Source organism: Phaethon lepturus, unplaced genomic scaffold (genome assembly GCF_000687285.1).
Source record: "Phaethon lepturus isolate BGI_N335 unplaced genomic scaffold, ASM68728v1 scaffold48516, whole genome shotgun sequence".
Classification (NCBI taxonomy): domain Eukaryota; kingdom Metazoa; phylum Chordata; class Aves; order Phaethontiformes; family Phaethontidae; genus Phaethon; species Phaethon lepturus.
This window is the reverse complement of record NW_010545015.1, coordinates 1,222-24,783: the sequence shown is the minus strand read 5'-3', so window position 1 is coordinate 24,783 and position 23,562 is coordinate 1,222. Positions and strand designations below refer to the sequence as shown.

Sequence of the window (23,562 nt, the reverse complement as noted above, 5' to 3'; positions counted from 1 at the left end):
TCACTGTCAAGTGAGGGCCCCGCCCCCGCAGTCGTCCCGGCCCTTTCCACGCCCTCCAGTTGATGGACAGCAGGGACACTACTACTGCCATTCTCCATTGGGCAACAGCCAAACCATTCTCTAATATTATTGGGCAAAAGAAACGTCAATTATGCGAGCCTCCTCCCGCCCCGAGGGCACGGTGCCGACGCTGATTGGCTGACACGGATTTCTCGCGCTCTGATTAGCAGCCAACCTTCCCACCCTCCCCCTGACCATTGGCGGGCTGAGCTTCGCAGTTTTTGGCTTCCTTAGCAGCCGGCGTTGAGCCCCGGGGCCGGGCGCGGAGCGGGCCTGGAGCCTTGGGGACCTGGGGGGTGAGAGGCCGGAGGGACCGGGATCTGGGCCTGTGGATAGGTCTCGGAGGGAAAGGGGCAGCCCACCTGGGTCGGAGCATAGTCAGGGTCCCCATCGCGGGCCCTGCAGGGCCGGGGGGGTGTCGGAGACGTGGCGCTGCTTCCCAGGCCTCGGCTGTGAGCAGCAGCTTCTTGTCTGGGTGGCCGGCCTGCTGCTCGCACCGACACCCACGTTGTTCCCACGGGGTGCAGTGAGGCGCTGACCGCGCAGTGTGATTAGCTCTGTGGAACCAACATTGACTAAAGAGACAACGGACAAATACAAGGGAAGTGAAAAATCTGGCAGGTCAAGGATTAATAAACCCAAAACCTGCTACTCCTTGGTCTATATTGAGCACAGAGAGGTTTGGTTTGTTAATTAAAAGCCACGACGAGAAAATAACTTTTTAAACCCAGACGTTTATCCTTCCTGTCCTCCTATGCAAAAAAATCAGCAGAGCTTCTTCCATAATTGTAGACATCTTACACAAGCAAAAGTTGAACGATTCAAGTCCTACTTACTGATTCATTAACTGTCCACAGTTCTAGAAGGATAAGTAGCCTCATTGCCTTCTGGGCAACATGAGGGATATTTAAGCGACAAAGCTGGGACAGAAAGTTTTGACTGACAGAATTGTCTGTTTCCCCAAGCAAAGGTGTTTGTGTGCTTTACTATATATTGACTGAACTAGTCAGCCTTTACTATGGATCTGCAGTAAGTGCCTTTTTCAGAAAATGCTGTTATTGTTTATACATTTTCCTCCTTCCTTGTTTTCACTTATTACTATGATGTTGGTGTTCAAAATTTAGTGAACTGCTGTTGTTAATTTTCCTATGCTATAAATACATGCCCCTTACTCCATAAATCCAACTTGCCTATAATGAGAAACTTATCTTTTTAGTTTTAAAAACTAGATTAAATGGCGCATAGGGCCTTGAATATGCCCTTGTCAGGAAGACGGGTTTCAGCAACAGGTAATTGCCATGAGATGGACCATTGCTGTTCATAGGTGCTGCACAGAGCCTCCTTTCCTGATCTGTTTGTCTGGCCAAATTCTGGCATTAGTCATGGAAAACACTCAAATGTGGTGCGAAGTTTGCATGCAATCATGCCATTTTACAGTGCTGGGGCTGTAAGGCTGTGCTTAGAGTTGAGTCTGTGACTTTGTGATAGAAGTCAAGTCTGTCTTTGATAGCAGCTGTGAGGTATTAGGTCTTAATGCTCAGCTGTGCTCTCAATTCCTTGGAATTGTCATGCCTGTTCAATGAATGTTGGAAATAGTAACCAGGCAGTGATTTTACTTATTTTTCTTTTCTGTCCATTAAGGCCGATACCACCTAAAAATGAGTCAGTTATACAATAGCATTGAGCCGAACATTATCGATGATGAAATGGTTCAGAAAGCTGTTGAAGAGCAATGTCCAGAGGGCATAGGAAAGCTTGCCAAACAGGAAGGTATTAACTTTAAGGATGTGACAGAGCTACAGCTTAGTTTTAGAAGTGAGTATCAGAATATATACTTTTTTCTTCTTCTTCTTTTGTTAGAGGGTAATAGAATTAAGCATGACTGATAATTAAACAATCATGATTAGCTTGGATTTGTTATGTGAAAAGCAACATCTGGACTTACATTTTTAGTCAAACCTGTAAGAAGTAGTTCCAATAGAGAGAGCTGGGTGCTTTTGCTGATTGGTAACTTTAAAGCTGCTTAACTTGATGCTATTACTGTCACTGCAATTCTTATTTAACATTTATATTGTGGTGACACCTACAGGCCACAGGCCTATTGGGCCCTTCTGTACGTGGACAAATCAAACCCAGGGCAGGCTCCGCCATCACTGGCGATTATGTGAGAGCTATTTGATAGATTAGGATGATTACAGTCCAATTTGGTAGCTTCCTCTGGTCATCCATAGCATTATTGCAGCTTGCCTTTTACTGTCAAACCAGCCATAAACTTGCATTCAAAAAATGAAAAGGAAGGACATTTGGCTCAATATTTGAGTATTTTGGGGGGATGTAATTTCATGGGCAAAAATCTGTTTTTGATTATTCATTGCATGCTCCAGTAAAATAACGTGTGTATTAGTTGAGTTCCTTACAACAGACTCCCTGTTATCTGATCCTGCATGTGTTTGTTTGCAAATACAAAATATAGAACTGTGTGAGTATTTTGTGCATGGAGTTCCTTGCTTTACTCTGCACTTGCTAAACAATGGTAGCAGCAGAGCAGTTAACGAAATCTTCTGGGAAGCCACTGCAGGGGGAAAGAGAATTGGGAGTGAGACTGTTCTGTATTTTCTGTCACCTTGGTCCTAATGTTTTGCTGTAGTGCCTAACAATCTGCCCTTGTGATTCTGTTTTTGGAGGAAGCTAAATGCAGGGATATTGATTAGTTCTAAACTGCAGTCTTCACAGAAAGAGTAGACCCCAACTTACTCTCCTGTGATGAGAATCCCAGGAGAAGGAGAGTAATTTACAAAAGCAGTAGCTGGCCACCGCTAGCCTGCAAACACAGAGAAAAGCAGAGTCTCATCCCAAACCTCCCTCTTGGAGCTGGAAAGGAAAATGAAGGTCAAGGCCTCCTGGTAGTGGATTCATAAAGTCACTCTTGACTGCAGAGCTGTAGTCAGCATCCCCTCAGCGACTCGTTGGCATCGCTGATGAGCAGCGTGCGCTGGTGTGGGACACTGAGGTTAACTGGGCTGTTTCGTTGAAATCTCATCCAGCCAGTGGACCTCTCAGCTCTCTAGGGCAGTCATCACACGATCATAATGTGCTGAAAATCATTTTGGAGGTAAGACTGGACATGTTTTCCTTGTGCAAAATAGTGTGTCTGCTAAACTGAAAGCTGTCTGACATGAAAAACAATTTTCTTGTATTTTTTCCTGTGGCTTTAGATATTCTGCAGATTGATAATCTGTGGCAGTTTGAGAATCTGACTAAACTGCAGCTGGACAACAACATCATTGAGAAGATAGAAGCTCTCGAGAGTCTGGTTCACCTTGTATGGCTGGGTGAGATACAGGCGTATGAGGTTGGATGCCTTCACAGGTGCAAAGCAATCTGCGATAAAGCCGGGACACATTTCTTCTCACACACAACTGATAGGAGCTTTCCCAGGGAAGGCTGTCAGCTGTTTGTGTGTTTCTTCATTTGACTGTTAAATGTCAAAATGCCTGAATATCAGAGCTGCAAAACGATTCTTCAAATGTTTAAAACCTGATTTTAATATATTTGGTGTGGCAGGAACAGGAAGGTGAGATTTCAAGGTTCTTTCCAGGGTTTGTACTTGTATTTGGAGATGACTTTCAGAAATATTTATGGAAACACCTCTGTGATTTAGAAGCTTGTATTCTGTTTTCAAAGCTAAGGCAGGTATTTCAGAGCCTAGAACCCACAATCTTTACTTCTATATGCTTAAGAGCTTGTCATCATTGTTGTCCCAAGAAGTGCCCATCCTTGTAGTCTTACGTGACTACTTTCCACTAAAATTCAGGATGTTGATAGCAGCATCACAGGGTGGTTCAGGTTTTGATGCTGGGCAGATCGGTGAGCTTGCTGCTACAGATTCATAGCTTAGAGCATTCTCTGGGAACTGCAGCTACATTGTTGGCTGGCAGTGTAAATATATCCTCAGCCGTCTTTGAAAATAGCATGCAGGGCTTCAGTTCATAAGCACATCTTGAAACGTCTAATGGGTTCTTCCGCCCTGTTGTCTGCACTGTTCTGCTGCACAGATGACTAATGCACTTGTGAATCAACAGCTGATCGCCACAATGTAAGCAGAGTGTTTTGAAGCATTCTCATGAGTTTCGTTTGCCCATAGCTGGTGTATGAGTGTCTTAGCCAGCCAGGGATTGGGGTGACGCAGACAGCTGGTAGCCTCATCAACCATCTTTGGACTCCTGAATCGCTCAGTACTGGCCTGAGGGCAAATACTGTCCTTAGTCATGATGAATGTAGGTGTTAGGATAGATGTTCTGGCAGGATAAGGGGAAATTTCAATGAGTGAAATAGCTAAAGTGAGTGTATACCTTTGCATATCTCCATTGACAACAGGGTGATTTTGAGTGTGGAGCTGGCATATGTTGATACTGTGGGAATGACCATGACAGTGGACAGTGGCAGGCAAGAGTCTGCATGAAACAAGGCAGGGGGCGTCAAATTTGTCACAGAAATACCCTCCTTTTAGGGCATTTCCCCATCTCTTCACTTGTATTTTGGGTTTCCACATAAGGTAGAAATCACTTTCAGGTTGCATATGTGGACTCTGCATGGAGTACCTTCAACTGTTCCTCTCATTTGAAAGTTGCATGGACAGCTGCAAGGAGGAGATATGAACGAATGATGGTTTAATGCCAAGCCTTTCCTGTGGGACTCTGAACACCTCTGAGGAAAATACTGTACATAAACTCCTAAATCAAGAACCAGGTTAAATGCAAGGTCTAAATCAGGGTGTTCTGCTAGAAATAATTTACCTTTTGCTTGTAAAACTTTTCATTTCTAAACTCTTCGCCAGACTTGTCCTTCAACAATATTGAAGTAATTGAGGGCCTGGATACCCTTACCAAACTGCAGGACCTCAGTCTCTACAATAACAGAATATCTAAAATTGAGCACATGGACGCACTGCAAGAGCTGCAGATTTTCTCCATAGGAAAGAATAACCTGACCATTCTGGAGGATGTGAGTGCTCCCTGTCTTTGCAAATGTTCCCTGTCAAAGAATCAAATATTCTAAAACTGACTTTGCCATTGTGTCTGAGCCCCTCCTTAGAGGAGAAGATTCTCTGTAGGATTTCATTGCCTCTGTAGTCTGAGTTATGGTTTTGGTAAACTGTCCTGGTGCTAAGTGCTTACTACAGCTATTTCTCTTTTATTGACTCATGGGGGCCTGGTTCATTGACTGCTATCAGCCATGGCAAAATTCCTACTTGTTCCCCTGAAAGCTAGAAAAGGAATAAGTAGCTACATATGAGAAAAGGAGGGAGTGGAGACTAGGATTTATTTGGGGTTCTTCTGAGCGCAGCTTACCAGTCTAAGACCCGTGGTTTGTGCACCCCATCCACCTTCTCTCTACACCCATCATTTATATATTCACAATGTGAATTTAAGTATTTCCTTTCCTGAAAGCATCAGAAACTCATAATTTAATGTCACCTGTGTTTGGCAGCAGAGCAGGATATGTATTGCATAATTGTAATAGAGCAGTGAATTTCAAGGCTGTGTGTTTCCCCAGCACTGGGAAGTACAGCATCTCTTTTCTCTCAGCATAGGTGATCTACCTCAGGAGGTTTAAAAGCTTACGGACACTGAATCTCACTGGGAACCCGTTCTGTGACGATGAGCAGTATACACTGTTTGTTGTTGCACATCTTCCAGACCTGGTATACTTGGACTTCAAGCTCGTGAGTGATGCCACGGTAAGCATATCTGCATTCCCTGCTTGTGAAATTGGGCAACAGCATCTTACAGAGCATTTGCTTTGTTGGTATGCCAGCAATATTGTAGCATTCAGGGCAGGCTCCCTGCAGAAATTAGGCTTACAGAAACACACAGTGTTTATTCTGCCTCCACCTAACAGCTGTGAACCCGTAGGCCAAATTCTATCAAATCTGACAGAGAGGTAGAGGTGTCAGAAGCATGATGTCTTCACAGATTTTGTGAAAATCAGCAGCTGTGCGTGGGAGAGGGGCCTGGTTAATGTTGCCACAGAGAGGCTGCGTGAGTGCAAGCCACCTTAGAGATCAGAAAATCTCAGAGAAGATCAGACTTGAGACATGGATCCAGGGGAAGGGAGGCTTGGTGGTCCTGCTGCTCACTGCACAATTTGTTTCGGTAGTGGACTAATGGACTATCCAGGCAAGCAGATGCCACCAAATGCACTTCCCACTCTTGATTTCTGAGGACAGGACAGTGCATCTGCACCAGTAACCTGTGGGGCTGCTTTTTGATCCTAGAGCTCAAAGGAACAAAGAAGGGGTTTTTTTTTTGTTTGTGTTTTTTTAGTAACAAAAGAACATGATTAATTGTAAATTTTCTGGGCACAGAGCAGGAGCTGTACTTGGAATATAAATTGCTCTTACCATAGGACTGGAAGGGCTTTCCAGGTCATTGAGTCCAGTCCCTGCTCATACAGACAGTACGTCATAGAATTGCATACTTAAATTTGTCAAGCTTCAGTTTCAAACTAATGAGGTTCTTGCCCCTGCTACTACTTTGCCATCCACTCCTCCAAAAAGCCTTCTCCTCCCTTGTAAATGTATTAAACTCGCTAGTTTATCAAATCAGAGCTCAAATTCTAGAAGTCAAAACAAGTCCTCCTGCTAAAAAAGAAAAAACAACCTTAAAGATGAGGAAATGGGGGGAGAAAAGTTTCCTGGGGCTGAGTCAGCTCAGATACATTGAATGCAGAGTCACAGTAATATGTCAACAAAAAATGGGATGAGGAATGGATTAGAAACTTTGTAAGTGTTTAATAAAAAGCACACAAATGGAGATGCAGATGTCATTCAGGTGCATGTTATAGAAAGATCAAATGCTTATGCCCAGATTTGTTGGGCATTGCTGGATGATCTAATAAAGGTATTTTCTTTCTTTGTATTTCTCAGCGAGAAGTTGCAGTTTCAAAGTACCAAGATCTTACTGAGTTGTTGGAACGTCAGGAGACTCAGGCCCTGGCTCAGCTGGAGGAAAAACAGGCAAAGCAGAAAGAGATGGAGTACCAGGAGGTATGTTTTCTTTGGCTGGTTGTATATTGTCTCAGGAGAAACAAGCACAACATGTATTGACTTCTCTTTTACCTGCTTGAAGATTTAATGAGAGGTTAACATTGACTGTGCTAAAACTAAGGCTAGGATTAATCTCTGTGATCTCTGAATCTCATCTTGTGAATGAAAACAGGAACCGCTGTGGAATACACATGAAATGGGGGAACATAAGTCTTTTGGCTGAACAATGAAACTACAGATACAGACACTGTGAAGCTATGTAGTAAATCATACCCGAGAATCTTATCAGCCTGACATGAGATTAAGAAAATTACAGGTCTGTTAGCATTTTCGTGGTGCTGTGACTTTTTTTCTCCTTCAGACTAAGTTAATGCTTTTTATTAGTTTTATGGTTAAACTCTTCAGGGCTTTCAGAGATCACTGTAGTCCTGCAAACAGACTGAAAACAAGACCAGGCAGAATGGTGCCTTCAGTTATGGTCTGTCTCTGTATTCCAGCCCTCTAGAAGATCAAACTGGCTGAAAAGCAGGAGGCGGTTAAGTGGCAGGGAGGACACGCGCGGCTTTTCCTCCCCAAAGTCCACTGACTCCTTATCTGAAAGGCTTAATAGCCTTGCAGTATGTGGTTGTATGTGATAATGTCTTATGTAAGATTAAACAGTGTTTTCTATCCTTAGTCTAGAGACTTCTAGAAGCAAAGTCACATGTGAACCAGGATGGTTCTCACTCTGGTTGCAGGGTGCTTTCATGATCTGATTGGGATATCTATCATGTTGGTATCACTGTGTCTGCACCAGTGCTCCTCTGCCGGCAAACTGCTTATACGAGAGACACATCCTGAGGACTGGCAGCAGGTTGGCACTCTTTATTTCACTTACATTGCTCTGATTCTCTTCAAAGACAGCCTTTGTTGAGTACCTGAACGGATCGTTCCTGTTTGACAGTATGTATGCAGAGGATACGGAAGCTGCCAAACTGGCTTACCTCCCTGGAGTGGGTGACCTGCTGCAGGCATATCCTTCCTGGCTTTAGAATACCGAGACCTAAAATGTAATGCCTTGAGTTAAGAAGAAGGTGCATCCACAGGGATTCTTCATCCGTTGCTTTTGTCTAGGGCTGAAAGCTACATTGATCTAAGATCTGAGACGATCTGTGTTCAATTTTGGAATGGTACCAAAAAAACCACTGCAAGACTGTGAGACCACTGACAGCTTTAAGGCTTGGTATCTCATGAAATATGAGGGCTACAAACAAATGGTTTTTATTACTGGCAAGCTGGCCAATCCAGCTTGAAACATCCCATTTGTAAAACCACTCATTTCTGTCACCAACAGATCATGAGATTCCAGCGTTTTAAGTTCTCACCATTGTAATTACCATATTCCATTTCCTTCACTTGGATCAAACACAATTTCAGTAGTCTTCTTTTCTGACCCTTCAAGAATCAAGGCTTTGTACTTTCTTTAAGTCTGGAATCCACTTAACGTTTAAAATGAGCTATAAGATAAATCTCTGTCAGTTAGATTGTAAGAGCGCAGTTGCTAAAATCATGTTGAAATTGAAGTGGTAGGAGACAGGAACAGACTAATCAGAATGATATGAGTCGCATATCTCACAACCTGCCAGAGACAGCAACATGAAGTTTTCAGGCCAGCACTTTTTTTCTGATCATTGCTCTTACACGGAGGATCAGAAAGCAGACACTTTTTTTTCTTTTTTCTTTTCTCATTCAGATTAATAGAGCATTGTCAAGGCCAGTAACTTGACCTTCCTTAAAATTGCATTACACTGTTGGGGAAAAATGCATCATGGCTTAACTACAATAGAGTCTAGAAACAATTCCATTGCCAAGATAATAGCAGAAGAAAAATTGACGTTATTTTTGTGATGCTACCAAGTCAGTAGTTTATTCTGTGCTCTGGCTGTAGGCACCAGAGCTGTATTTATTAACTACGCAGGCACTGTATTCACACTTCTGAAGACAGATAGGGTTGTATGCTTCATTCCGCTGCTGTGTCAGAAAAGAGTCAGAGAAGTATATGTATTTCCTTTTTTTCCTCAAGGCCTTTTTTCTCCTCAGGTTGCCACAGCTTTCTCCATACCCTTAAAGTAGCAAAATCCAGTGCTCAATATGTGAATGGGTGACCCAGTCCTGCCACAGACAGAATGTATGGCAGCCTGCTCCCAGCAAGAACTACGGAGTTTACATCACAGTAGCTTGTAATTCTTGTAGCTTAAATTTGCAGAGGTAGAAGGAACATAGCATATTGCTCCACTGAACAAGCAAAATACCTTGACTCTGACGTCACGTACAGGAAGGAGTTTGTCTCAGTTTGTGAGAACCTATTTAACTATGGTCTGAAAGAGTATGAAAAACGAGAAGCTGAAGTCTCGGATTTCTATGAAAGCCTTCATGAAGCGTTAACAGCCAACCAACAAGAATGCAGGAAAACAATCCTAGACTTCGAAAATCGGAACAAAAGGGTAATGTTATTACACTTCTGTTTGATACATGATTTCTCTACATCTTATGCCAGCTTTTAATTTCACTGAGAGTGAAGGTAACTCCATTAAAATTAGGAAAATTAATCTGGATTTACACTGCTATAACAGGAATCAGTACTTGATCCCTAATGGCAGAATCACAGAGCGGTTGAGGTTGGCAGGGACCTCCGGAGGGATCTGGTCCAACCCTTCCGCTCAAGCAGGGCCACCTACAGCAGGCTGCCCGGGACCATGTCCAGACAGCCTTTGAATATCTCTGAGGATGGAGACTCCACAGCATCTCTGGGCAACCTCTTCCAGTGCTCAGTCACTGATCTTTCTTTACATGTTTCTTACAGTATAAATCTATACCAAGAAAAATTGTTGTGTTAGCTAATATAATGTCATTAACTAACATCATGTTAAAAGTTTTTTAGTACTTTATGCAGGAAAAGAACTTGGGGATCGAAGTTTCAACCCTTTGGGTAAACCACAACCAGCCAACACTGGCAGCCTTTGCTTATACTGGAAATTCAGCGTAGAACAAAATTAACATGTCAGAGTGTTATCTTATTGTCCTTCAAGGCTTTACAGAAAAAAAGTGGTTAAATATGTTGGGGTTTTTTTACTTTTTTTTGCCATCCAGAAAAGTTACTGGTCTTTAAGAAAATGGAAATACTCAATCTTTCTCTTGGTTTAAATAATTTTTATGAAGTTGATTTAACGTAGATAGATAGATTTATCAGATTTAATGCCACTCCGCTTCTCTTTGAGGCCTCCAATAGCTCTTCCTTCATTGAAAAATGGGAAGAAAAGGAAGGAGATTGGAGGGTATTCAATTTGTTTTCAAGTAATTTTCTGCTTCAGCTCATTTTGTCAACAACAGCTCAAAGAACTTTAACCAAAAAATTAGATAGTTACTGTAACGTATTTCTAGTCTTTTTAGAGCAGAAACTATCTTTTTTCATTCTGCTCAACTACAGCTACCCATTGTGGCTGCTAAAGGCGTAGCTTCTAGCTGGATCCCTTTCTGATTGTGTATAATAGGTGGATCATTATTTTGTTTCCACAGAAAAAATAAGGGAGGGCTAAAGCCTGGTAACACTGTCAGCTGAGCAGAGCAAGTCCCTGACAACTGACACCAGGCAGAGTCACGAGCGCTGGCTCCCTTTGAAAACCAGGTCACTTTTATTTAGGTGCCTTGTCACACACTGGCAGCCTGCTGAGTCACTCTGCGCCCAGGTCCTTGAACCTTGCTGACTCATGCTGGCAAACTGACTCCATCAGCTCACATCAGGACATGAGTTTGCCGCCTTACCAGGAGGCGACACATAAAGATCAATATGCATATTCAGTTAACTTGCACTTGCATTCCCAATATATCCTCATTTAAAAACAAAAACACAAAACCACACACACACAAACAAACCAACAAAAAAGCGCCAAACCCCAAGGAAACATGGCTGAGGCCAGATTTTGACCCTTCGTCTTTGTCCGATGACTTGCAGGCTCAGCGAGGGTTTGAGCTGCAACAACAGGACTCAGTGGTCAGCGTGACAGTTTTCATAGAAATACTGGAGGAGTCGGCGTCAAAACTGAACGCTGTATATTAACAGTATTTCCCCATTCATTTAAAATTGCTGAGAGAGAGTTCAAAAGGTGCAGAGGTTCCAGTAGACTGAAATTTGTAAGATTTAAAATTGCTGAGAGAGAGTTCAAAAGGTGCAGAGGTTCCAGCAGACTGAAATTTGTAAGCAAGCCATTCTTGGGGGCTGTTTGCCCCACTGTAATCCTTTCATGCAAGCTTGGGTAACCTGTAAAATAACTCTGCTTTCAAGTTGGTTAAGAAGCAAAGAAGCATTAAAGGCCTTGAACTTTGAAATTATTGCTCCCAGAGGTGCGGCTTGAATGGCTGGGGAGCTGCTTCATCTTCCTAACTTGTTTACTTAGAAAAGAAGATACCTTGCTCTCCCCTTCCTCCCTTTTAACACTGCAAAGTTTGGGTAATCTAGTCCATTTTCAGACACAAGTCTTGGCAATGATTTTTGTCGGAGTTATCTATTTTAGCCTGTTCCATTCCCTCTCAGGAGAAGTGGATTAGATGTCTTAAAACATGTATTTTTTTTCCCCTCCTATTAACATTTGATTGTTAATTTATTTTGAACAGACTTGAAAATAATATATTGCTCAGCACAAGAGGATTTTTTCTTTTGATCCAAGAAATCATAAATCTTGTTTGATACAAAACTGACGTCAATATTTAATTCTGAAGGGCAGTAAATCCTTGCTGTAAGAGGAAGGCAGGCAATGATAGGTATTCCATATTCAGAATATTAAATCCTGACCCTACAGAAGTCAATCAAGATTCTCCTTGACATGAAGGGAATCAGGATTTAGGTGTGCATTTCTTTCTGCGAAGTAATTGTTACTCTTCATGGCCAGCAACATCAAGAATCTAATTTTTTTTTTTTTTTAAACCTGAAATGTGTCAGAAGGGGAACCAAAGTTGGAAGCATAGAAGGGGCAAAGTCTTCTGCTGACTGGAGGATGAGGAAGCATTTTCACCGATTCCACTGCATTGCCCCCGGATCGTTAGCGCAGTAGCATACCTCAGCACTGTTGACTACCCAGTATGTAAATCTGGAGACTTCCTGAATCATCACATTTCATTTCAGCTAATCAGCAGCAGGAACTTTTCTCACATATGTAACAAGTTAATTAAATTGCACTGGAGTGCTGAACACAAACTATAAGTAATTTATGTATCTCTGTGTTTAGAGGCTGGATGAGATTCATAATGCCAGTAGTTATGATATTGCTGAGTCTAAACGAGCCGAGTACAAGGAGGACATACTTCAGCTGTCAGAAGCACTCATGACCTTGGAAATGCTGATAGCTGACCAGCTGGAGGTAAGGGTCAAGCACATACCTGTGAGACCTCACATCCAGAACACAGGGGGTCATTCTTCTGTTGCTGCACCCCTCTGTTTAGCAGCCCATTGCACAAAGAGGGAGGCATAGATCTTCCAGTCAGGCTAATGTTTTGTCTCCATCTTACTCTTTCTCTGCTCAGAGATGATCTGGGTGAGATCAGGCCCTGGACATTGATCCATTGCAACACATTTCTGTTTCTCAGAGCAGAGCGGAGTATATCCTGTACATCTATCCAAGTTGATTTCCTAGACTTTAGAGAAAGGGACTTGAGGTCATTCAGTCATTTTATGGGTCTATGTACAGAAGTTGCTGCATAGCATGGGATATGCATTTGGGATTCTAGAGGTATAATTCTTTGAAGCTGATCTTTGCTATGAATAAGATTATACACATTCCCGCTCAGCTTACTGCATTTGCTTGCATAATAGCAGCCTTTTTTCTCCCCAGACTTTTCCTCAAAAACTAGGGCAGGGCTTTTAATGTGCATCTTCATTAAAAAAAAAAAAAGTAACCTGTTTAAAAATTAGCAGGCAGGAGCTGCGGCCTGTGTGCAAACAGATGCAGCAGTTTACTTTTGTGAATGTGCATGACAGAAAGCAGGAACTCAAAATGGATTCCTCACTGCATCAGGATTGTGCCTTTTAGTGTTTTCTGAATTGGTGCTCATGTATCTTCAGTCACTGATGGAACAAGCAGAAGCATTTCTCCCTGCATGCCCTTCTGGACTTGCAGGATTCAGGTGGCTGTATTTGAGTTGCTGTAGCAAGACACTGAAGTGCAACACTTCACAGATTCTCCATCAGCCATTTTTGAGAGAGGGAATAGGCAGCAGCTATTTTAATTTGTGAGGACTAAAACAAAAGCTGCAGTAAGCCCAGGCGTTGGTTATACTTTTGACAAGAGGCTCTTCATACATACAAGGAGACTGCAGCATGGCAGTATACGGGAATACAGCACACTCTGCATTACTTAGGTGAACGTAAAAAAGGATCAGCTGGCTTGCTCCACACACCAGGTAAAGGTATCATTCAGTCAGCTTCTCTACAATAAACTGATTCTGATTTTCTGTCCCTGAATGAGGAAAGAAAATCTTGCAGCACTTTCAAAACACTTTAAACGCTCGAGGCAGTTCAGTTTCTGACTGTGCTAATAACAGCAGTGAGTCCAAATTATAATGAGTTGTAGATTCTTCCTAGACTCCCTGACTCCCTTTTACGTTTATGCAAGTTTTCATTGTAGTATTTCCTCTTTTTCCCCTCTGTTAAGGAACTAATAAAGGATTTTAAAGGAAATGTTGCTGTCATAGCATCAACATTCATTGAAAACATTAAAGGAATATATCCTTTTGACAGTATGTTGGCCTGGACTTCCCAGTGATGTAAGTATATCTCACTTCTAAATCCAGAAATGAGCCATCAGTATAGAAATTTTTTTTTTTTTTATCAACAGAAAAGGTCTTTTGCCAGCTTTGCAGCAATGGTCATATAAGGTGCCCAGCTTCTTCCTGTGGAGACTCTAGAGAGCACAAAAGGATCTAAGTTCTCCTGTGCTGAAAGCCTGTAGGACTTAGGCAGCTTTCTCCCCCTTGGGAATCTTCCTTCCTTCTCCAGACAGGCATAACACAACCCTGGGAAGATCTGGTTAGACTGTTTTCTGTGTACATTCTTGCCATAGCAGCCAATGAAATACCTGCAGTTCTTCATGAAGTTTCTTTAAATGGCCTTCATTTTTGTGTTGTTGATGTCTTCTGGAACAAAGTGAGATACTAATACCAAAGGAAAGTACTTCAGTGAGAGATTACACTAGTTTAAATATATTTATCTGTTAGCCTGGTGCAAATAATTGGCATAGTCAGAGCTTAGCTTGTATCGTGGGAGGCCTCCTTCCATTTCCTTTGCAAACCCAGGCCCACTCTCAGTTCTGCGTAATATATTGCGGTGAGGTTGAGACCCGATGTACGTGAGCTGCAATTAAGAACAGAAAGTGTATATCCTGACATCACAGCAGCTTCTGGCAGCAGCCAGGCTCTTTCCTGTGGAAGCCCGCTGTGTGGACGCTCAGTCTCTAGTTACAGGAGCTCATTTAATCTCTGCAAGTGAGTGGTGTGGTCAGCCTTTTCCTTAACCATCTTCTCTACAATGACCCAGTGCCGGGACCTGGAAAACCATCACCATGAAAAGCTGCTAGAGATCTCCATCACCACACTGGAGAAATTGGTCAAGAATGAGCTTGATGAGGATTTGCCAGCTGATGTTCAAATGGTGAGGGCACCAAAAAAATTCATCTCTGTTAAGGAGTCAGCAAGGAGGCCACAGCCTCTCCTCAGAAGGGACAGGGTTCCCAGAAGGCTTAATACAGCTAGAGCCATGCTTAAACCAGAGCATAACCTCCTCCCAAGATGGGCCCAGCCACTTGGCTGAACTGCAGTGCCGCTGGACATCTCTGCTGACTAAGAGGATAACTGCAGTGCAGGTTTCCCTGGGCGCTGCCAGAGCTGGTGGCAGCAGCCCAGGAGAGGTGGTGAGAAAGTCTCTCTCCTGCCTCCAGCACAGCTCACTTCTCTGGCTGATTTCCACACAGCCCCAACCCAGCAGGCACTTAGGCAGCAGCTTTGCTGCACTCGCAGCTGGTTTTGTTCGGATTCTGCCTGCTCCCCCAGGAGAATCTGAACACCACTCTGACTTTCTTACACCAGGGCTCTGTTTGCCTCAGTGATTTCAGAAGCCCTTCCTAGAGCTCCCCAGCCCATGAGCTGATCTGGAGGCAGGACATGACATTTCAAACGGAGCCTTCCACTGCGCCCTCAGTCTTGCTGTGATACCAAAGATCCCAGAGGCCTTTCAGAAAGCACAAAGATAGTTGCAAGTGCTCCAGTCAGCAATGCCACTGACCCTTTTGCCTTCGTTATTCCTTCATTTAGTGGCTAAATGACTCGAGTTTTGCATTTGCTACGGTTTTGCTCTGTACAGATTATCCCAGCCCCCCATTACTCCAGGTAATCAAGAGCTGACAGACACAAACCAGACCCCTCAGCCCTCCCCCGGGGGAGGTCCCTGCTTTATGGCCTGTGCAGATGGCTGCAGTTACGCACCGTTGCTGTGCACCCATTTTGCCTTGCTGCCATCCATTTCCACGGAGAAGCAATCTTCATTTGTTCAACAGCTGCACTTGGCTGCAGGAGGAGAGTCATTATGGTTTAGCGAAGCCACCCTCTATTTAGAGCCACAGGGGAAGTCACTGCTTCGATTGGAAGCTGGGACTCTCCAAAAATGAAGATTTACAGCCAGTGCCACCAGTGCAAGAGACCCTTCCAAGTGCAATTTTCCACTTCCCGCACCTGCTGGGCCAGGCGTGCTGGAGCATATGCAGTCCTGCTTCAACACCAGCTGCCCGCAGGGGCCTGCCATGTGCTGCGCGGCAGCCTGCCTGCAGCAGAGCACTCAGCAGTGGGCATTTGCTCCCTGCTCCGGCTCAGTTTCCCCACCCATACTAGGTATAATACACCATTACACCATAGCGAGGCCTTGACACATCCTTGCGAAGAGTAAAGCACTGGATTCTCCCTGATAACTAGGGCTTTGTCTGGCTGCAACAGAGGGCTGATTTTCTTCCACCGAGTGCTGCAGTTACCCTGCTGCTAGTTCCAAGCTCCGCTGCTTTCGCTGTATGCCCGGCCCCCTCCCCTCATCCAGTCATGTTACTTCCTAGCTTCTTGTGGACAAAACCACTATTGTCAACACACTCAACACGTCCCATGGCATCCGTCTGCTAAAGATCTATAAGCGAGAGAGCGACATCCTCAGCAACACCTACCGCTGGCAGGCCTCCGTGACAGAGAAGGTAAGAGACCCTCACGCTCAGGGGTTGGGGCACAGACAGGTCTGGCCCAAACGGTGGGGACACAGCTAGGAAGGACACTCCCCAGCCTTTGTTGGAGCCCTCTGGGCTCCAGGAACCTTGACAAGCCTGCGGATTCACTGTTTGGTATCAATCTGTTCAGGCTTTCCAAAACGAGATCGACAGAAACCGCGACCGTGTCAGGGAGATCATTCAGTACATCGACAGTCTCCAGGAGGAGCTGGATAACATGGAGATCCTGGAGCCTATGGAGTAGGTCCGCCACTGGCCGGGCGGCTGCCTTAGCTGGGCGCACACAGGGCAGCCCCCAGCAGCAGCACACCCAGCAGGGACGTACCTGAGCTGCCTGGGACATTTCAGGCCAAAGGCATACTTCTTCCATCCCACCATAAACTGAAAATAAAAAGATACTTCTTGACTCCGGAAAAGCATATGAAGCTCTGTCTCTTCCATCATGTTGGCGTGAAGCCCATGCAGACAGAGCTCAGAGCTGGTCACAAGGGGTTATGGATCAGCTGTGAGCTGGTTGAACCAAATCATCATAGCATATCATGCCTGAAAGCTTTGGTACCTGCAAGCGCAGTGGCAGGAACCTGTGAGCCACAGGCACGTGGCAGCAGCCTGCCAGAGGAGTGCTCTCCATCAAACCACTCCCAAGATAACAGCAGGTTTCCAGCTCAGCAAACACAAGGCTGGCGGGGGCTCTGTGTGCCTGGGAGCCTTGTCTTCTCACCACCTCTCGCAAAAGCAGCTTTCTGCAGTGTGAACAGAGCAGCCCCCAGCTAGCAGGAAGGGAAATCAATGGTTCCACAGGAGCTCACACACTGCCGCTCGCAACAGCCAAGCGAGGAGTCATTAATTCCCCTCCTTGCTCGGTGACAGCAGCTGCTACGCTGACTTGTGGGCAGCTTCTGAGGAATGATGCTGGCCAGGGCGGCATGGCTCAAGGCAAGCAGCAAGGAGAAAGGTGGGAAGGTTAAATGAGGGGGTGGCTGCATACACACTCTGGGGAGAGACAAGGTCTCTCCAAAAACCCTATGGCTGGTGCTGCCTGTCATACACGGATTTAGCTCGTAGTACCCTGTGCTTCTGAAGATGGCAGGAGCCCAGGTTCTCCCCCTCTTCCTCCAGGACTGCACAGTCAGCTCCCTCCTACTCCTTGGCTGCAAGGACAGGGCACCTAGCAGGGAGAGGCTCATGCAGAGATGTGGAGGGAGCAGATCTGTTTGGTAGTTAGTGTCTGCTCAGCTCTGCTCTGTTTTTTTTCTGCCTGCAGCCAGGCAGCTCCGGACCTACACCACAGTTTAGCAATTAAAACAAAGAAATACTCGGCAGCATTGGCTCTCAGTATCTAGCAGGGGCGTGCCTTTAATCAAACAGAGAGACCCTGGTGTTACATACAGGCACACTGAGGGATGAAGAACAGATGCAATGGAGTCTGTTTTCAGATTTCCATAACAAGTGTGTGTCAGGAGCTGGCAGCTATGAAGACATGTGGCATATGCTGGGTATGTCTGTGCCGCGCCCTGCCCAGGAAGCTGTTTCTTTCATGGGAGCTCCTCTGATGAGTTACAGACATCGGTAAAGGACAGAGCTGCTGTCTTGGGGATGCAGAGGAAGTTCACCTTGACCTTTCCTCCTTGTGGGCTCAAAACTGCTGGCACTGCACTGCGGCAGGCAGTCCAAGCGAGGAGTTGCCCACAAAGTCGCAGTTCCTCAGCACAACGATGATCCCAGGAAAGGCCTGGTGGCAGAAGGGTGGTTACCATCCACCATGTCATGCCAGCAAGCCACGGCTGGGCAATTTCCTCCTGCACCCAGCCCAGCAGCCTCAGTCTTGCAACAGCTTGTGTTTTACAGTTGAGCTCTCTGAACAGAGGTGAACAAAGAGAGTCCCAGCTGCTGCACGAGCACGCAGCTCGCACAGATCATAGTCGTGGGCCCACTCCACACTGCCCCACCGCTGAATCTGAAGGAGAGGAGGAATGCGAGTCAGTTCAGAACCGATCATATGCAGAGCCACTCAGCAACTCTCATCCTCCCATTTCATGTTTGTGAAACACAGGTAAGCCCCCAGGAGCTGTGCTGATCCCTGATTATGGGGGTAGGGAGATCTCCAGATGAGTTCAGTGAAAGGACATGCTTCATCTGTACTGGGGTCTGAGGCAAAGCCCCTTAAAGGGAAGATGAAAAGATTGCCATCAATTTTAGCCACTTTCGGGTCAGGGAAAGCTTCACGCCAGACCAGCTTCCAGCAAGCAAGTTATTAGCTTGGTGCCTACCAAGACCTCCAGGCTGGATAACCCACAGCAAGAGAAGCCAGCCACGACTTTGCACTTCAGATTAGAGAGGGAGAAAAGCATCCATCTGGGTTTTGCAAAAAGAAACTGGCAGCCCCAGGAGCACTCTGGGCTGTTGCACCCATGATGTTGCTCTACAGCAGCGCACTCCAAACTCTCTCAAATGGGGAGACTAGCAGAGTGGAACCTCTATAGCAGGCACTTCCCTTGCTAGTTATTTGTGGTGGGAGACGCATTTGTCATGCTGAGATTATTGCTATTTGAATTATAGGGCTGTTCTGTAACATAATTTACCTGGTATTCTTCCTCCAGGCGAGACAGAAGCACAGCTTTCTCTACTGTAATGTGCCTGTCAATCAGACCCATGGACAGAATCAGAGATTTCAGCTGGGTGATTACATATTCTATACCTGGAAGGGAATAACCCAAAACAAACAAGATTCATGGTTGTTTTCTGCAGTATTACAGCAGCATCTTCACATGCTCTGAAGAGACACCCAGGGTGTGGTATCTCCTCAGGGATAGTGAAACCTCCCACTTGCATGTGGGCACTTAAGCATCAGATCCGCAGTTAACAGCGGACACAAAGCGCTATTCTGGCCACTGTCACTGCAGTGACAAAGGCCCTGCTTTGGAAACTGCCTCCTTCTATTCTGCCACAAACCTGCCCTGTGCAAAGGGAAGCGATAACCAGCCCAGGCCCCAGTATTCTGGAGTTCAGATGAAAGTCCAGGATGAAAGGCACTTGTATACTGTTTGGTGCTAAAAAGAGCTGTTCACATCTATAATCGCTCCTAGAAAAACACTGTGCAAATGTGTGTGGTGTGCTGTGCCCTGGAAGAACTGTGTCAGCAAAGGACACAGCTGCTGGGCTCGGCTGATAAAACAGCAGAGCTCTTTCCTGCCACACCACCAGCTACTGGTTTGCAAAACACCCCTCTTGAGGGGGGCAGAGTGAGTGCCTGGCGGCTGAGGGACCGGAGCAAATCCCACAGGCATGCACACCCAGGAGGAGGAAGAAAGAAGGGGTCAAAACTCTGAGCTGTTGAACAGTCACGGTTCAGTTCAAGCTGATGGGAAATGGAGGTGCCTGTGCATGGACAGGGTCTACGGAAGGAACTGAAGTCAGACTCACCCTGTGCTACCAATCTAGGCCAGACCTTGAATTTCAGGTCTAAAGTTGACTAACTGCCCAGGGGAGGCACATGCCTTTCCCTTCCACCCTGCCTACCCATATTACAAACTGTGAGGAAAAGAAATGATTCATCAAAAAATATCTTTACAGGGGTAATGAAAAGGCTTTGCAAGTCCTGTCCCAGGAACCAACACTTAACTTTCCTTGGCTGCTCAGCTAGTGTCTCCTGTGGGTTTCACTGTCTGCTGCTCATTCAAGTCTTCTATTTGAGGACTTGAGCAAAGCAAACATAACTTAATTTCTTTATCTTTAAATGTCATTCAGCAGTATCAAGTAAGGTCAAGTGGGCTATAAGGGTGAAAAAGTGAGGACAGCGCACAGAACCACAGACACTTGGAGCACTAAACCCTGTTTCTTTTCCTGGTAACAAAGCTGGGCACTAAGTCACTAGGGAGTTTGGCATTAAAGAAGTTATTTGTGCTAGGGTAGAGCAAATAGCTCGCAGGCCAGTGCAGTCAGACCTGAACACTAGCAGCACTAAAGGGAGAGTCCCTACCTTTAACAAACACAGCTAAGGGACTGGCCTGGAGATTTAAAACATAAACCTCAACACTCCGATTATCTCAGCAGGAGAGGAAAAACGTTACAGCCTTCTTCCCTGTGGAGAGGAACCGCCTCCTCCACTGGCACAGCCTGAGCGGAAGGCTCCCCGGCTCAGCCTCACTCACCTTGCAGGGCCCACATGTTGTAGGATGCCAGATGGCTGACGAAGGTCTCCTTGGTGCTGGCTGGGATGTTTGGCCCCAGGATGCTGGTCGAGGAGCCAATTGCCACGTTGTACCTGGAACGATCGCCCAGCCTCTTAGAAAAGCAGAGGGCTCATGAACCCTGCAGCTCCAACAGTCACAAGCATTAGAGCTCCTGGCCTCAGCAGGGCATGAGCAGACAGAAATATCTTTGACCTCTTACCTTTTCTCAGCCCAGGCAACAATGGGATCCCATTCACTCTTCTGCAGCTCTGCCAAGGCAGCTGGCTCCTCCACACGATAGCTGGGACATTGCAGAACAAAACCACACTGGATGTTCACTCCCAGGCTGCCAGACTGCTGAGGCACACCTCTGGGAGGAAGCTGCCCCCTCCCCAGACCATAGCAAGGGGAGCAAGGGCCTCCTGTCCAGCCAGGCAGCGGCAGCAGTGACTGGGAACAATCCCCCCACTCTTCCCCGAGTTGAGCTTTTTGTTGTTCTAGCAAGTACAATTCTATCTTACTACAAATCAGAGCAGCAAACCAGCCAACAGAAAATTGCAGGTAGCCCCAAGCCACCCATGGGATGCAGCGAGGTTTAGTGGTTAAAGCAGGGGACATATCCCACTGGAACTCTTTATATGGGGCCACTCCTCCTACCTCACCTTGCCCAGCGGCTCAGCTTGGCACGCCCCACTGCCACAGGGGCAGATGTGGGGAGTCCTGTTCCCCTCTCCCCACCGGAGCTGAGCAGCTGCCAGTGGACACCTCAGAGGCTGGGACTGTGAGACAGGAGCTTGGGCATGAACAGGCTTGATCCTGCAGCCCACAGGGACTTTAAGGAACGAAGGGCATTTTGCTACTGGTAAAAGTAATCTGAGCTGCCTATACGGGCACAGGAGTACCAGGGATCGGGCTGACAGATTCCCCCAGGCCTTTCAAAGACATTTTCTTTTCCCCGAGGAGATCTTCACTTCCTGCTGCTCCCACCCTTACCCAGCACAGAGGTTTCCAAAACAGAGTTCAACAGAGGACCAGATCCCCATTCTCCCTCATACCTATGCCCTTTGGGTGCACTGACTTCCACTAGATTTGTAGACGTAGGACTGGCCTAAGCTAATGCAAACCCTCAGGCCAAAACCAGGTCATGACTTGACTGGGTCACAGAAGACCTTTTCCCTCACTTCCCCCAACCACCTTTTCAAGAACTGCACTGCAAGAAGACAACCTCGCCTCTGTGCCAGCGGGACCCCATCTCATACCAGATAGTGTCAGTCTCCAGGAACTTCACAGCTGCACGGATCAACTGTGTTTTGTTTCGCTGCGTGGGATTGTCCAGCGCCGTGTTGCACAGTGTGGTCTGTGGGATAAAGGCAGTTTAAACCGCTGTTATTCAAGGCTTGTGGAAGCAACAGCTTCCATTGTCCAAAGACAAGAAGAAGCAGAGGAATCCGCGGCAGACAGAGAACCGAAGGGCGCAGCTAAAGCGGGGTGCAGTGCCAGAACACAGCTTGTATAATAGGAATCTTCTCACTGAGTTCAGAAGCCTTTGAAGCAGGCCCATTAAGCACCAGGGAAGAGGGCCCACAGGCTGCTCCAGAGCTCATCGTTTGCTCCTGCCCCTGTCTATCGCCAAAACACTGGCCAGCCCTTTCTCAAATCCCCCCAATGACACAGATTCCCCCTAGACAGTCACCCAGCCAGTATCTAACCACCCTCACAACTGCAAGGTTCTCCCCAGTGCACAGCGAAAGTCCCAACCTCTGCTCCCCATTTCCATGGGTGTTAGGACAACCTGCTCCCTCCATGTTCTGCATTTGGAGACCGTTCTCATGTCTACACAGTCACCCTCATTTTAGACCAAGCCATGCCAATTCTGCTGCAATTACTCGGGAGAGCTGGGGGCAGCAGGACACAGAAGGAAGCATTCTCAGAAGATGCCCCCATCTCATGTATCCCAGCACAAGACTTACACCCCAAAGTGGTTCTAAACCCTTGCTCTGGAATCCATCCTGCCAGCTGTCAAAGCCCTTGCCAGGTCACGGTGGCTGGCAAACCCATATTTAGCCCCTGGCATTTCGATTCCCTGTCTTTAAACCCGACTTCCTTGACCTGACTGCTCCCAGCACATTGCATTCTGCCCTGCCGAGGTCTCAGCATCCCAACCTGCTGTGCTCACCAGATGCATAGTGTAGAACTTGATGGTGTCTTTCTGGGAGTCCCACTCTGTTGCCACTGCAATGGCCAAGGCCTCACTGGGGACAGTGAAGAGCTTGGCCTGAGGTGTTTTCAGCTTTCGGTGGTCCAGGTTTATTTCAAAACCTCCTGGGGAATCAGAGTAGAAATCCTGGGGAATCAAAGAGGGGCAGGCACTAAGGAACAACAGACAACCCCACAGCAGGAGCAGATTCAGAGCTGGAGCTGACAGGAGCAAGGGCCCAGGGACACTCGTTTCCCACCATCACCATCATTTGGGCATACTTGGTCTTGGAAGCTGTTTCCCGTCACACAGCTTTGCTATAGATGAGGAAAGGGCACAGCAGGCTGGTGACAAACACCCCACTCGCACAGCCTGGGTTGCGGGTGTGCCATGCTCTCGCTGAAGCGGTGTAGGGTGATAACGCCTCTCCCGGGAACCAGACCTTCCGTCCTGTCCCTGTGGCCGCACTCACCTTCTCCTTGCGAGATGCTCACATTCTGATAAAACCGCTTCCTCTCTGCGGGCAAAAATAGAGCCATTCAGAGGGCAGTTAGAGAAGGTTCAGTCCTTTCCCCTGCTCCCCATCACAGCTCAGAACAGATGGAGCCATTGATGCTGTTGAGGTGGCCTGGCCACAAAAATCTAGTCCACTCATCCACAGCTTCCAAGCACTGCAGCGTTTCAGTGAGCTCCACTCAACTGGAGAAGTGCCATGAAACGGGTGAGAACCACAGGGTTGCTGTGCACAACTGGCAAGTGAACAGGATCAGCTTCCCTTCTGCCAGGCTAGGGTCTCGT

At 46.4% G+C, this 23,562-nt stretch overlaps 2 protein-coding genes across 2 annotated transcripts; one reads left to right on the top strand and one right to left on the bottom strand.

Annotated features, from left to right (window-relative positions):
• Positions 1-1,705: 1,705 nt before the first annotated feature.
• LRRC48 (leucine rich repeat containing 48) lies at positions 1,706-16,639 on the top strand. The gene is made up of 12 exons (XM_010288827.1): positions 1,706-1,875; positions 3,276-3,392; positions 4,898-5,064; positions 5,654-5,800; positions 6,989-7,108; positions 8,008-8,120; positions 9,417-9,591; positions 12,370-12,501; positions 13,792-13,862; positions 14,663-14,786; positions 16,234-16,365; positions 16,526-16,639. Exons 1-12 carry the CDS (start codon positions 1,719-1,721, stop codon positions 16,637-16,639), a joined length of 1,569 nt encoding a protein of 522 aa, XP_010287129.1. The 5' UTR covers positions 1,706-1,718.
• A 1,091-nt stretch (positions 16,640-17,730) lies between these two features.
• ATPAF2 (ATP synthase mitochondrial F1 complex assembly factor 2) lies at positions 17,731-23,303 on the bottom strand. Its single transcript, XM_010288826.1, has 7 exons — positions 23,237-23,303; positions 22,744-22,889; positions 21,827-21,924; positions 20,788-20,868; positions 20,547-20,659; positions 18,978-19,093; positions 17,731-18,352 (listed from the first exon to the last, which is right to left on the bottom strand). Exons 1-7 carry the CDS (start codon positions 23,301-23,303, stop codon positions 18,215-18,217), a joined length of 759 nt encoding a protein of 252 aa, XP_010287128.1. The 3' UTR covers positions 17,731-18,214.
• Positions 23,304-23,562: the final 259 nt, after the last annotated feature.